The sequence below is a fragment of the Glycine soja genome, chromosome 17, assembly GCF_004193775.1.
Source record: "Glycine soja cultivar W05 chromosome 17, ASM419377v2, whole genome shotgun sequence".
Classification (NCBI taxonomy): Eukaryota; Viridiplantae; Streptophyta; class Magnoliopsida; order Fabales; family Fabaceae; genus Glycine; species Glycine soja.
The window spans coordinates 1191728-1204167 of NC_041018.1; the positions used below are offsets into that span (position 1 = coordinate 1191728).

The window sequence follows — 12440 nt, forward strand, 5'->3', positions numbered from 1 at the left end:
ATTTGAAAAAAAATATAAAAGAATATTTTTTAAAAAAGTGAATAAAGTATAAAATTAAAAGAAAAAAAAATTAACTTCAATTTTTAAGCCAAAACTTATTACACTAAAATATATCAATATTTTAAACATAACAAATTAACAATAATTACATAAAATTAAATATCAAAATCTTAACATAATAAATTAACAATCCTTACAAATTTAACTTAAGTGAATTAAATAAACAATCATAAGTTTATAAATAAAATTTGTTAGATATGTGAGCTTAAGAAATTGAACTTAAAAACTTGATATATTTATACAAATTTAAAAAAGAAAAAAATTCGTTATCCATCCAATCTACAAGCTTATCGGGTCAGTCCACATCCATACTCCCACCCCAATAACACTCGGTGGGAAGATAGCAGCTTCCCCCTATTATAGGTAAATGTAGGAAAGATGACACATTATAAAGGTAAGGGTAACATCTTACTCCCCCAATAGAAGGTGGCCCAAAGAAGTTAATGTCCTTGTGTGGTCGCTCAAAAGAAGCAAACAAGAGTCATTGTGCGCTATGCATGTATAAGAGGCTTTAACCCATCTCTTCACATGTTCATGCTAAGGTAAGGGTAACATCTTACTCCCATGACCTATCCTTCTCATAAGTGTGGGGGCAATATGGTCTACATAGGAATATAATTCCTCTTATGCAAAAATGGCACAATGGTACAAACTCCCCCCTTAGGAGTGTGAAGAGAAAACAGATGGTGTGAATAGTCCCCGCCAATAAAAAATCGTTGGCCCAATTAATTAATAATCTGAATAATGAGCCGAGTCATAACCATAGCCATCGAAGCCAAGCCAGCTGAAATGTAAAACGGTGGGATTGAAGCCTCGACTCTTCAACAGTTGGAGTTGCAGGTAATGGTATTGTCAAGTTTGTGCGTTACTGTGTGTCCTCTGAATTTTTTTAGTCACTGTGTGTCTGCGTAAATTTCAAAACCTTGTATCTCGCTTCAATCAAACTATGTGTTTTTGAAACATTGCAGTGCAGGTAAGCAATTGAATTGAATTGGTTAGTGGAAGAAATTGGCAATATCTATCGACTCGTTTGCGTGTGCCATCAAGAAGGAATTAACTTCGCAATTCAGTGCTTATGAGATGAGCATTTTTAAATTAATCTCTCAACTCTTGCTGTGGATAGGGATTGGTGTTTGTTCTTGTTCGTGTTAATGAGAGATGGCATGAATTACCGTATATTACTGGACTCTGCAAAAAGTTGTATATTGGCTTCTTCTGTTCCCAGAAGGCAACAATTCTTGATAAGGTGTGTGGGAGGCTCCATTGATCATAGACATAGAGACATGCAAGCCCTAAGGTCTCTTGAGGTTGACTCTCAGACTGTTATTCGAGCAATTACTCCTGCCCTTGATCCTACCAGACACAAAGGCCAGGCAGGTATAACATAATTGCAACTCTCTATGATCCTTTTATTTAAGAAAAGAAGAAACCTCTAATGTTTCCTTCACTTATGTTTCAAATCAGGAAATATAGCTGTTATTGGAGGTTGCCGTGAATACACAGGTGCTCCATATTTTGCTGCAATTTCAGCCTTAAAAATTGTTAGTACCTGCACTCCTTTCATATTTAGCCTTTTCCCCTTCATTCTGAATTCTCCACATGAAACCAAGAAAAAAAAAAACTGTTTTTGTCAATTCAGATTATACTATTATTGTTGTTCACTTTCAAAAACAAAATTATCCTACCATTTTCCCACCTATGCAGGGTGCAGATCTGTCCCATGTTTTTTGTACAAAAGATGCTGCTCCGGTCATCAAAAGCTACAGTCCTGAGTTGATTGTGCACCCTGTTTTGGAAGAATCTTATAATGTCGGGTACGACTTCCAGTCTTCCAGTTAATCGTCATCTATTGGTATGAACATTTCAAAACCAAGTCCATGTTTTTTAGTGAAAGACTAATTTCAGGGAGGAACACAAGAGTTCCATAGCAAGCAAGGTTCTTGCTGAAGTTGATAAGTGGTTGGAGAGATTTGACTGTCTTGTTGTTGGCCCAGGCCTTGGCAGAGACCCATTTCTTCTAGTATGCTTTCTCCTTAATGTTTCACTGTGTACCATTTTTATTACACACATGGATATATTTTGCCTATCTTTACCATATCGTGCTTACTCAGGGGTTTTGAGTTTTATCTTAAATCCTTAACTTTTCTCAAATGCATTTATTCTCTTAGTTATATTTCTTCTGACCATACAAGATTTGACCTTAGATTGGGGCTTGGCTATTAAAATACAGTTTACACCATTCCCTCATATGTGCAACGTGTTAATGTGTATGCTGGTAAACCGCATCCATTTTTTTTTTCGTTAAGCATGTATCTATTCCATTTATGTAATGTTAAATTCAACCATAAATTATTCTATAAAAAAAAAAACTTATGGTATAGTGATGACTAGAAGACTGACAAAAAAACTCATTATAAGGAAACTAACTGTTGGAGAAGAACCCAAGATTTTTTTTCATACATATGAAAGTTCATTTGGCTTAAAATGTGATAAAACAATTCTTGAAACTTAATTCTAATTTGTACTGTAGTTTTTATAATAAAGTTCTTCCCCTTAACTTGTGCTGTATAGACAATTCATTTTTCTCACTTCAGTTCTATGACATTGTTTTATATGTTTTTATGACTTTCTTTCTGCCAATGTCCACCATCTTTATCTCTAACATTTGCAAAATATTGTCAGGACTGTGTGAGTGAAATCATGAGACATGCAAGACGATCAAATATCCCAATAGTTATAGACGGGGTATGTATATTGAGTTTTAGACATCTGGCACAAGGTCTGATTAACATATGCATATTCTTTCATTTTTTTCACTCTTGTTCTGATCAGATTTTGGATGTTGTTTCAGGATGGACTTTTTCTTGTTACAAATAATCTTGAACTTGTTAGCGGCTATGCCTTAGCTGTTCTAACACCAAATGTCAATGAATATAAGCGTCTAGTTCAGAAAGTACTAAGTTCTGAAGTAAATGACATAGATGCTCCTCAACAACTGCTATCTCTTGCCAAACAGTAAGTTCCCCATTTTAAGTTACCAGTTTTTTTGTCAATGCTTTCAGGCAATTGATCTTTTGTGTATTCTGAGGTTTATGAAATATGTATCTAGACAGACAGTTTGAGCATGTAAATTCTGTACCTCCATACATGTACTAGAGAAGTAAACAAGTATCTGTTGTTTGTCTTCATTCTGTGCTTTGAAATTTACTTGCTCAACTCTTAAGTGCTGTGTAAAAGCAGATTTTAATCAGATTATGTAAAAACAATTTATAATCCTTTTGATGTTTTCTAAAAGAAAATTAGCATCTTTTAGCAATAAAAGAAATTAGATAATGGTATAATGCTAAGTAGTTTGCTTTTATAATCCATTTTAATGACAATTTTGGACTGTTCATGGGCAGGATTGGTGGTGTTACTATCCTAAGCAAAGGAAATTCTGATCTCATAAGCGATGGTGACACAGGCAGGTCTTTCACAAATATATAAGTCTTGTTTGTTCCTTTTTTTTTTGTTTTTTTTTTTGGAGGGGGTGTTAAGATGAACTTAGCTTCTTGTTCATCCTTCTTTTGCTTGAAGAACACTACATTGTAATTGCAATAAAGAACTCTGTCATCTAAATTTATCTATTTTGGTTTAATTGTTGGGTATCTTCTACGGCTGAATTGGTTAGGCCTTTAAGTTTTGGAACAGACAGAAACGATCTACTAAGCATGACCAAAAATTTAGTGATGGTGCTATAGGCTCCAGTACATTGTACCAGCATAAACAATATTATAATAGAGATTTGCAAATGTTAGGAAATCGTTTGATTGTGGTCATATATCACTTATGCAGTCAAATCAGTGAGTGTCTATGGTTCTCCCAGACGTTGTGGTGGCCAAGGTGATATCCTTTCTGGAAGGCAAGTCTTTTTTTTTTGTGTGTAGGTGTGCATTTGAAATTTCCTGCTAGCATATTTTATGCTATATGTTTAGAGGATTCCTCTCTAAGGGCAACATATAATTATGCAAAGAGATTGTTTCTCTATTTGAGCTCATGACCAACCAGTCACTAAGGCGCAACATGAAATGTTCTTAAGTATGCTTATCTTAATTGGTGCAGTGTAGCTGTCTTCTTGTCATGGGCACGTCAACATATTTTGGCTGCTGATTCAAATTCGAATCTCAGGTTCTGTCACAACTTTCCAGATTCAACGATAAATATTTTTCTGTTCCATGTTCAATTATGCAGGCCCATTTTTTAACACCGGTTATGTACTTAAAATACATAATTAAATTTTTGTTTCAGTTGTAAAAATCCAATAGTTTTGGGATGCATAGCTGGGTCTGCTATATTGAGGAAGGCGGCATCACTTGCTTTCTCGAATAAGAAAAGATCCACAGTCACTGGTGACATCATTGAATGCTTGGGCAGAAGGTAGCGTATGTTGGAATTAATTGTTTGTATGATTGTGACCAGCTTATTTTTAAGCTTTTGCATTCTTTGTTGCAGTTTGGAAGACATTTCTCCTGCATGTTAATTCCATGTGAGCCTTTGGTCTACAGATACGTACAGTTGGCAACCAAATCTGCATATCCTACGAGAATCTTTTTTTTTGTTGTTGTTTTCCTTCTTTATTGAGTTTTCTCCTTTCTTGTGTTCATTTCTCCCCGTTTGGTCTGCATAGTCTACTCTGAACATGTAAAATCTGTTTGTTGTGCCATGATAAACTCTATTAAAGTATAAGTGTGCGGAACAGAATTTTTCCGAAAATAGCTTCAGTTAAAATTTTACGTTAAAGGTGCATAATGCATCAAGTTATTAAATACCAATATATTGGTAATTTGGTATGTGTTTTTTTTTTTATAATACAAAAGTAAATTGTGCATGATTTTCTATAATATTGGTACACTATTTTTGTAAAAGTAAATTGTACATCTTAATTACAAGCAGAAAAATGTTAGTTTAATGTTTATTACCAGCGAAGCAACAAAAACCACTCGATACATATCTGATATCTCAGAAAATATTGTCTATCATATTGTACTATATAATATCAAACATTCATGTAGCAAAATCAATATAAGTATAACATGACATTCGGTTTGGTTTGGCTCACTTTTTACAATAGTAACCAAAAACCAAAGCAAATTGTAAACAAATATACAGTTTTTTTTGGGTTTCTGATTTTCAATTTTTAATTTGATTGTTTGTTTTTTTTTTTATCGATTTGGTGGTTTACAGTGATTTGATTTGGAACATCCATACACTTCAAACAAATTATTCATAAATACATGAATATTTAAATTATGGTCAGCCCAACTTTATTTAACTTAATAAGTAGTACTTTAAAGTTCAACTTAAAAACTTAGGATTTTAAAAATAAAACAGAATTTAGTCGTTTTAGCTTAAAAAAAATTAAGCTTAAAATTTCCTTTCACTGTTTCATATTGATTGACTTGCATCATTTATTCAGGATGAGAGGGAAAGTAAAATTGGAAAATACAAATTTTTTTCTTAAAAAAAGCTTCAGTTAACTTTTTGCTTACAAAATCTGTTTTCCACCTTTTTCTTTTATTAAAATTTAAGTTTTCTTACAAAATCCGGCATTACCTTCCTCAGAACTTTTCTTCAAATTACGGGGAGCACAGAGGGTCTGAGTAAGGCAATGCCGGATTCAAATGCTGAAAAAATACAGCACCTTCTAAGAACCCATCAAGTGAGCCTGCCAAAGGAGAAGATGGGAGAGAGAAGTGTGCGACGACTACTACCAGGACAAAATAGATAAATAACTTAGTCTCGTTTATTGTTTTATTCCATTTGTAAAAATTAGACCAAATATAGAATGTAACTTTAATATCATGCTTTGTGCCATTCTCACCTGCCTACCAAACCTACTTAATTTTCATGTTATGTAGCAGACAAGACGAATCTCTTAACGTGCAAGATGATAGCGTAAGTGAAGGATAGTTAAGTCCAATTTTGATAAACTTAAGAAATAAGAGATAAAATAAAAAATCCCTTCATAATTTTCATGTTATACCATGTTTTTTTTTTTTTCAAAATATGCTGCTTATTGAAAAATTTATGCAAACTGAGTTTTTGTTTGAATCTCAGAAGTGAGGAATAAAATTTTTAAAAAAAAAAAAAATTATTCCTCACTTCTGAGATTCAAACAAAAACTCAGTTTGCATAAATTTTTCAATAAGCAGCATATTTTGAAAAAAAAAAAAAAAAACCAGACTATGGAATTGATTTATGGAAACTGAGTTTTTGTTTGAATCTCAGATAAGTGAGGAATAAGTTGATGAATTGGTTGAGAGTTCGTCATGACAAAGTTCATTATTTTGTGCGTGCTATGGAATTGATTTTTATCAGCCTATTTGTTTGTTGATTTGAAAATTTTAATATAGAGTGAGAGTAGAGAATCCAAAACCAGACTTTATTAGATTGAAAAGCGTAACTGTACATTGATAGAAACAGCAAATTCTCTATCTAATGAACAAAGTTACACCCCTAATATTTCCCAATTCCAGTGATCACTCCCCATGCCATTTAATTACATTGGCCCTCATGGATGCCTTTTACAGTCTCCTCCACTAATCATCATATGGCATCTCACCAGCAGAAAGGAAAATCTATTGTCTGGCTACGACAACTGCTGGCCCTTCCACCTGATATATCATCCCACCAATTTGATAGTCAGTAAAAGTAATTGGAAATCAAGTTCAATAATGGAGAGCTGACTACACTAGATTATGCATGCAAGAAATGTTGGAAACCAACTGGTATTAAAATTAACCAGAAATTAATTAAATTAAATAGACAATAGCAGGGCTTCCTATATGTAAATAAAGGACATTAACTGAGCACGAGGATGAATCCCTGAGATTATTACCCAAATGAAATTTAATTACAATCTTGGTGGCATCCTATTTGACTCTAGTTTTAAGATCTAGCAGTACCTTCAAAAGATATTCTATAGGACAACTACCATTTAGATCAGTGAAATTTTGTTCAAATGAGTTCTCAGGTTACTGGAAGAGACTTTGAGAATTTATCAACACTCGTTCCTAACTTAATCTTCCCCAATTTGCAATACTGGTAGTTCACTAGTTCTAAGCTTTCAGAACAAACCATGACATCACAAGATGGGAATCCTAGGTTACATCTTGTTTTGTTGTAATGACCTATAGAAGCATGGAGCACTGAATCAGTAACTGTTTTATATATTAAATTTCATTGTTACCTTGAAAGTCGCTCCCCAGATTTCCTCCTCATTAGCAGGAACTGCAGTAATCTTATTTTTAGGATTCTCATAGCACATCAATCCTCCAACAGCTGTAGAGTAGAAACATCCTGTCCAATTAGAGAGCAAAAATGTCAACAATGATTTAGGAGAAAAGAAACAAAACTGAGACGATGTTATTGTAAAATCTTATTCTGCCCTATACAACCCGCAGCACATATTATATGGTTCATTTCCCCCTCTTGTATTCTAAACCTTGTCATACTATTTCCATCTTGGAAAGTTAAATGATCCGGTCTGAATCACTATAAGCACTATTGGGAATTGTAATATAATAAACACATGATATAGAAGTTAACCCACCTTGAGGGAAAGAAGCAAGTGACTTGCCACAAGCACCTTTAAGCAATTCTGCATCATCGGCAAATGCTACGTAGCCATCAGCAGTAATTCCCCAATATAGAGGTACCTTACCATATTGATCCTGTCAAAAGTAATACAAAGCAAAATGAGCAAGAAATGAAAGCTTATGGTGGTGGATCATGACAATTAGTAGGTTGGACTACGATGACTTACAGAGGCCACAAAGAGGGTAGAAGTAGATTTGTCAAAAACTATGAAAGCAAAGCTCCCACTGAGATGGCCAACAACGTGATTAGCAGGGTAGGGTGCTCTGTCACGCAATGCTTTGTAAGCCTCAATGACCAACAATACTTCATTGGTTGACTTGGCCAATCCATATTGTTGTCTCAAGTTGCCCAAATTGTCAAGGGCTCCCTCAAACAAGCAGAATACCTCATCCTTCACAGCAAAGGATCTGCCATTATACACTCAATATTTAGACAACAAGGTTATGAATTTAACAAGATTGCACACTGCATTCTAGCTATAAGGACATCATAGATATTCACTACTGTGTTAGACATCCATGGTTACTCTACCAGTACCACTAAGAACAACCGCTACGTCAGATAAAGCCTGTCTCATGGACCATGGTAATGACTATCTTCTCATGCTTTAATTACAATGTTTATAAAACTAAACCGTATGTTAAATTGGTGAGACTGCATGACACAGTTTAAGGACAAAATCTTCAATCAAAATCAAAGTTTCATTTGATATTTCGTACAAATTGATTATTAATGTGTAGATTGCTGAGATAAATATCTAATTTTGATTAGAAAACTCTATCAAAACATTGTTCGGTCTAATTCAAAATCACTCGTTAAGCTGACTACGTTAATATATCCAGGCGCTAAAACATTGTTCTGTCTTCTGTGCATTCACCAAAAGAAAATATCCTACTTGTTTAAATTACGTTGGGCCATCGAGGAATCATCGAGCCCAAATGACACTAGGCCATATAACATGTATTGGGCTCATCTGAACTGCTCGATGTAACATCGCATCATATAAAATCATTAGATCCATTGACCAATAATTATTAGACCCGACCTTCATTGGGTCAAAGAAGAACAATTTTAGAGGATTCTCTCGACGATAAAAACAAAAACAAAAAACTTCAGAGAGGCTTATTGAGCCAGGTTCACTAGATCGAAAACTATCGGTATAATATAGTTAAAAAGAGGAAGATTTGTATTTCGAAGTACAAAATTGTGTTATTTATAACTTCTTTTAAAGTCTCCTTTGATTTTCACAATAAATAGTTAGCTTAGTAAATTTCATTCATTGTCAAATAAGTCACTGAACTCACTCAATGCATGATCAGCAATGGTTTAAATAACTTTTAAAGTACTTTTAAAAATTGACTCTAAAAATGAGTTGATCTAAATAAACTCAATTAAATCTTAAGTGGCCTTTGTTTTTATTTATTTATTTAGTGTACTTTTATTATAATTATAAGATATTATCTTAATGTTATATTTTTTATCAAGAGATATTATAAAAAATTGTGAAAATCAAATTTTGTTATTTACGTTATTTTTAAAAATATTAATTCTGAATAAAAACAAAACAGAGAAAAAAAAACACTTGAGTTTGAGTTTTGTAACCCAGGCCAACCAAATCACTTGATTTATATATTTCTTAAAATTATTATGATATAAATCAACATAGATTTAATATTATAAAACTTTACTATAAAACTACTTTATAACTATTTTTTCAAAAAATATTAAAGAACTTAACCTGTGCTAAATACATTACTCAAATCAGCCTAATCACCACCAGGATTGAATAGATTTTCTCTGAATCTTCTTAAAGTTCGTAAAATTGGTATGTTGGATTTTGTTTCCTTAAAAAAATTATTTCGGTTTTTTTAGTGAGAATAAATAAAGTAATTATACTTATTGATAAAAAAGATAATTAGTATTTTCATAGTATATATACATATTTTTAGTTATACTTTAGTTTTATCAATCAATTTACATTACTAAAAAAAAAAAGCGGACAACATTACAGCCTTGGGTCATGAAGGACCTGAAGCATCATTTATGCCATAATATGGTCCCTTTTGTAAAATTAGCCACACAAGAAGCTCCTTCCTCTTCCTCGCTAAGAATATTCCTATAACGACAACCAGCAACCGTCCGATCGGATCGATTGAATCTCAACCATCACACGGTCACGGTAATTCCATTTTCTCCTTTTACTTTTTTATTCTAAAAAATTCTAATTAATATTCATTTACTTTTTTAAGTTGAGTGATTAGTGATTAGTGATTAGCAAGCACTAAAAATTTAGACGGACTCCTGAGGAGTGAGGATGATAAGGACTTCGTTTTGGTGTAATAATTTACCTGGGCTGAAACGGCGACTCGTTCTGGTGGGTATAAGCGAGCTGGACATGCTCTCCGACCTCCACCGACACTGCGGAGGGGTTCTTCTCCTCGAACCACTTCCGCAGCGCCGCCGCCGTCATCTTCGGCGACGGTGTACGGCTGCCGGCGGCAACGAGCTCCTCCGGCGGCGACACTATGGAGCTGCTGAACACACCCAACATTTTTCACGCTAATTTCTTTATTTTCCTTTTCTACGCATTCACCAGAATCTTCTCAAGGAATGGGATATGAAGCTGGACCCTGGATTGCCTTTTATAGAGGGATGCAACCAGGGCAATCTAGTCATTTCACTCGTAATATTTGGAAATTTATGAGTATCTAATCTAATGATAATAATTCTGGAATTTAGACAGCTGACACGTGGGATCCACATCGGGCGACATTTTTTTAAAAATATTTTCTTTCTGATTAAAAAACTAAAAAAGAAAACCTTTTTTTATTATGATGAAAAAAATTATATTATTTATGATTTTTTTACTCTTTCTTATAATTTTCATGATAGATGTTTTTTTTACTTTCTTAACTAATTTTGTAATAATACTGATTAGTAATATTTATTAATTGATTAATGAAATCGGACAACGTCAATAGAGAGACCCACTAGCTTCATTGATTCATTTTTAATACTTTCTGCAACTTAAATATAAACAAAAATAATTAACTTTATTTTTAATTAAAAAAATTAGTTAGTTGATTTCAATTATAAGAAGAAAAAATATTTTTTTCTATAAGAAAATTTTAACTAATTTTATCTTATTTAATGTTATTATTTTTAAAATATTTATATTTAATTGAACTACTAATTTCAATAATTATTTATTATGCCTGATATCAACTTTAATAAAGAGTAAACAAAATTGTTTTTAAATTGTAGTTGATGTAATTAAATGTGTTTAATTATTTTTTTTTAATTAGTGTGATATTTTTTTATATTTAAGATCAAAGAAAGTGTCATTTAATTTTACTAAACACATTTAAAAATATTTTTTTTGTAAGATATCATTCATTAAAAATTGATGTAAAGAATAAAAATCAGTCATTAAAACTAGAATTATAATTAATTTAATAATATTTTTGGAATAGTATCATTAAATATGATCAAAGTAGTTAATTTTTTTTTATATTTGAGTCTAAATTTAATTTTTTTACCTATATTAAAGTTTAAAAGTATTTTTTTTTTTATTATTATTATTATATGTTTCACAACTTACTCAAAGAGCTTGTACACTCTTTGACCTGCTTCTAGGCTATTAATTTTGTTTGACACGGCTTATTTTAGTAAGCGTTTAGCTTATAATTTTTGTTATAAATTACTTTAAGTAATTTATTAAAAAAAGTTTGTTCTTAAGATTTATTAAAAGAAAGTTAGCTTATAAATTATTAGTTTTATTTTTTTATTTTCATCCTCATAATTATATATATATATATATATATATATATATATATATACACCGAAATATTGTCACTAAGGCGACCAAATGAAATTTTTATATATTATTCTTACACAATGATATTCTAAAAAAAAACACACACACAAACACACGCACATATCTCCCTTCTTTTTTTATATACGAACTACACATAATGCTATTAAAAATACCAAAGCACGAGGCGTTTAAGGAAGATGAGTATAATATGAGAAACAAACAGAACTTCAATGCAATTATTGCTGACTTTTAAGAGAGGCTTGCATCCCCAATTTCAAAGCATGACAACAAAATTATCACCACAAAACATCTCACATGATGTGTCCGGTGTCTTATGGGAGAGGTATCAAAAACAAGTTAAACTACAAATTACAACATGTTAGTGAAGAAATGGAGAACAAACGACGAGGTAAATAGCAAAGGAATAAATGAAAAAAAAAATTGTTTAAAAAAATGGTGAACAAAAAACTTAAAATTAAAGTTTGTCCTATTCCATGATAGAATAAAAACGCAAATTAAATATTACTAGTCAATTTAAATAAAATATTATACATATATATATACATACGTGTCAAGTCACTTTGTAATCTAAATATTAACTCAGACTTATTTTCACTTAACACTATAGGTTAAGATTTCTTTTGGTAGTCACTAGGCTAAGAATTGGATATTAATAAGAAAAATATTAAAAAGACGATTAGAAACATTTTGATTTGAAGTATTGAAAGTCGAGCAAGATTGAAAAGGACAAGATCAGTTCATATCACACCCTAATTCTTTGCATGATTTATCTCTTTTACTTTCTTTTCACCTTTGTAGATTAAATAAGGTTTTGAGAAAAAAATGAAGATTATAAGATGAATTTGTACTTCTCTAAAACATTTCATAAACAGCCATACAAGGTTTGTGTAAAATTGCATTTTTT

General features: G+C 31.9%; 2 protein-coding genes across 4 annotated transcripts; one reads left to right on the forward strand and one right to left on the reverse strand.

Annotated features, from left to right (window-relative positions):
* Positions 1-780: 780 nt before the first annotated feature.
* Positions 781-4882, forward strand: LOC114394233 (ATP-dependent (S)-NAD(P)H-hydrate dehydratase-like). Of its 3 annotated transcripts, XM_028355902.1 has the most exons (13): positions 781-900; positions 1029-1033; positions 1184-1437; positions 1525-1601; positions 1765-1874; positions 1966-2080; positions 2743-2805; positions 2912-3075; positions 3462-3523; positions 3895-3961; positions 4162-4227; positions 4348-4476; positions 4552-4882. In XM_028355902.1, the coding sequence occupies exons 3-13, from the start codon at positions 1212-1214 to the stop codon at positions 4577-4579; spliced, it is 1107 nt and encodes a 368-aa protein (XP_028211703.1). In that variant the 5' UTR covers positions 781-900; positions 1029-1033; positions 1184-1211; the 3' UTR covers positions 4580-4882. The 3 variants fall into 3 exon arrangements, with proteins under 3 accessions (XP_028211703.1, XP_028211705.1, XP_028211704.1); XM_028355904.1 differs by lacking the exon at positions 3895-3961 and having other exon boundaries at positions 3462-3527; XM_028355903.1 differs by lacking the exon at positions 1029-1033 and having other exon boundaries at positions 801-900.
* A 1578-nt stretch (positions 4883-6460) lies between these two features.
* LOC114393948 (stem-specific protein TSJT1-like) lies at positions 6461-10328 on the reverse strand. Its single transcript, XM_028355464.1, has 5 exons — positions 10047-10328; positions 7865-8105; positions 7652-7772; positions 7289-7398; positions 6461-6713 (listed from the first exon to the last, which is right to left on the reverse strand). Exons 1-5 carry the CDS (start codon positions 10247-10249, stop codon positions 6678-6680), a joined length of 711 nt encoding a protein of 236 aa, XP_028211265.1. The 5' UTR covers positions 10250-10328; the 3' UTR covers positions 6461-6677.
* Positions 10329-12440: the final 2112 nt, after the last annotated feature.

What these genes read in the sequence shown, in the direction of transcription:
- LOC114394233 (XM_028355902.1), top strand. Translation starts at nt 1,212, where the DNA reads ATGAGAGATGGCATGAATTACCGTATATTACTGGACTCTGCAAAAAGT. An exon ending in TCCCAATAGTTATAGACGGG is followed by an intron (nt 2,806 to 2,911) that starts GTATGTATATTG and finishes ATGTTGTTTCAG; the next exon opens with GATGGACTTTTTCTTGTTAC. An exon ending in GATTCAAATTCGAATCTCAG is followed by an intron (nt 4,228 to 4,347) that starts GTTCTGTCACAA and finishes TTTTTGTTTCAG; the next exon opens with TTGTAAAAATCCAATAGTTT.
- LOC114393948 (XM_028355464.1), bottom strand. Translation starts at nt 10,249, where the DNA reads ATGTTGGGTGTGTTCAGCAGCTCCATAGTGTCGCCGCCGGAGGAGCTC. An exon ending in GAGTCGCCGTTTCAGCCCAG is followed by an intron (nt 8,106 to 10,046) that starts GTAAATTATTAC and finishes GTATAATGGCAG; the next exon opens with ATCCTTTGCTGTGAAGGATG. An exon ending in CTACCCTCTTTGTGGCCTCT is followed by an intron (nt 7,773 to 7,864) that starts GTAAGTCATCGT and finishes TACTTTTGACAG; the next exon opens with GATCAATATGGTAAGGTACC.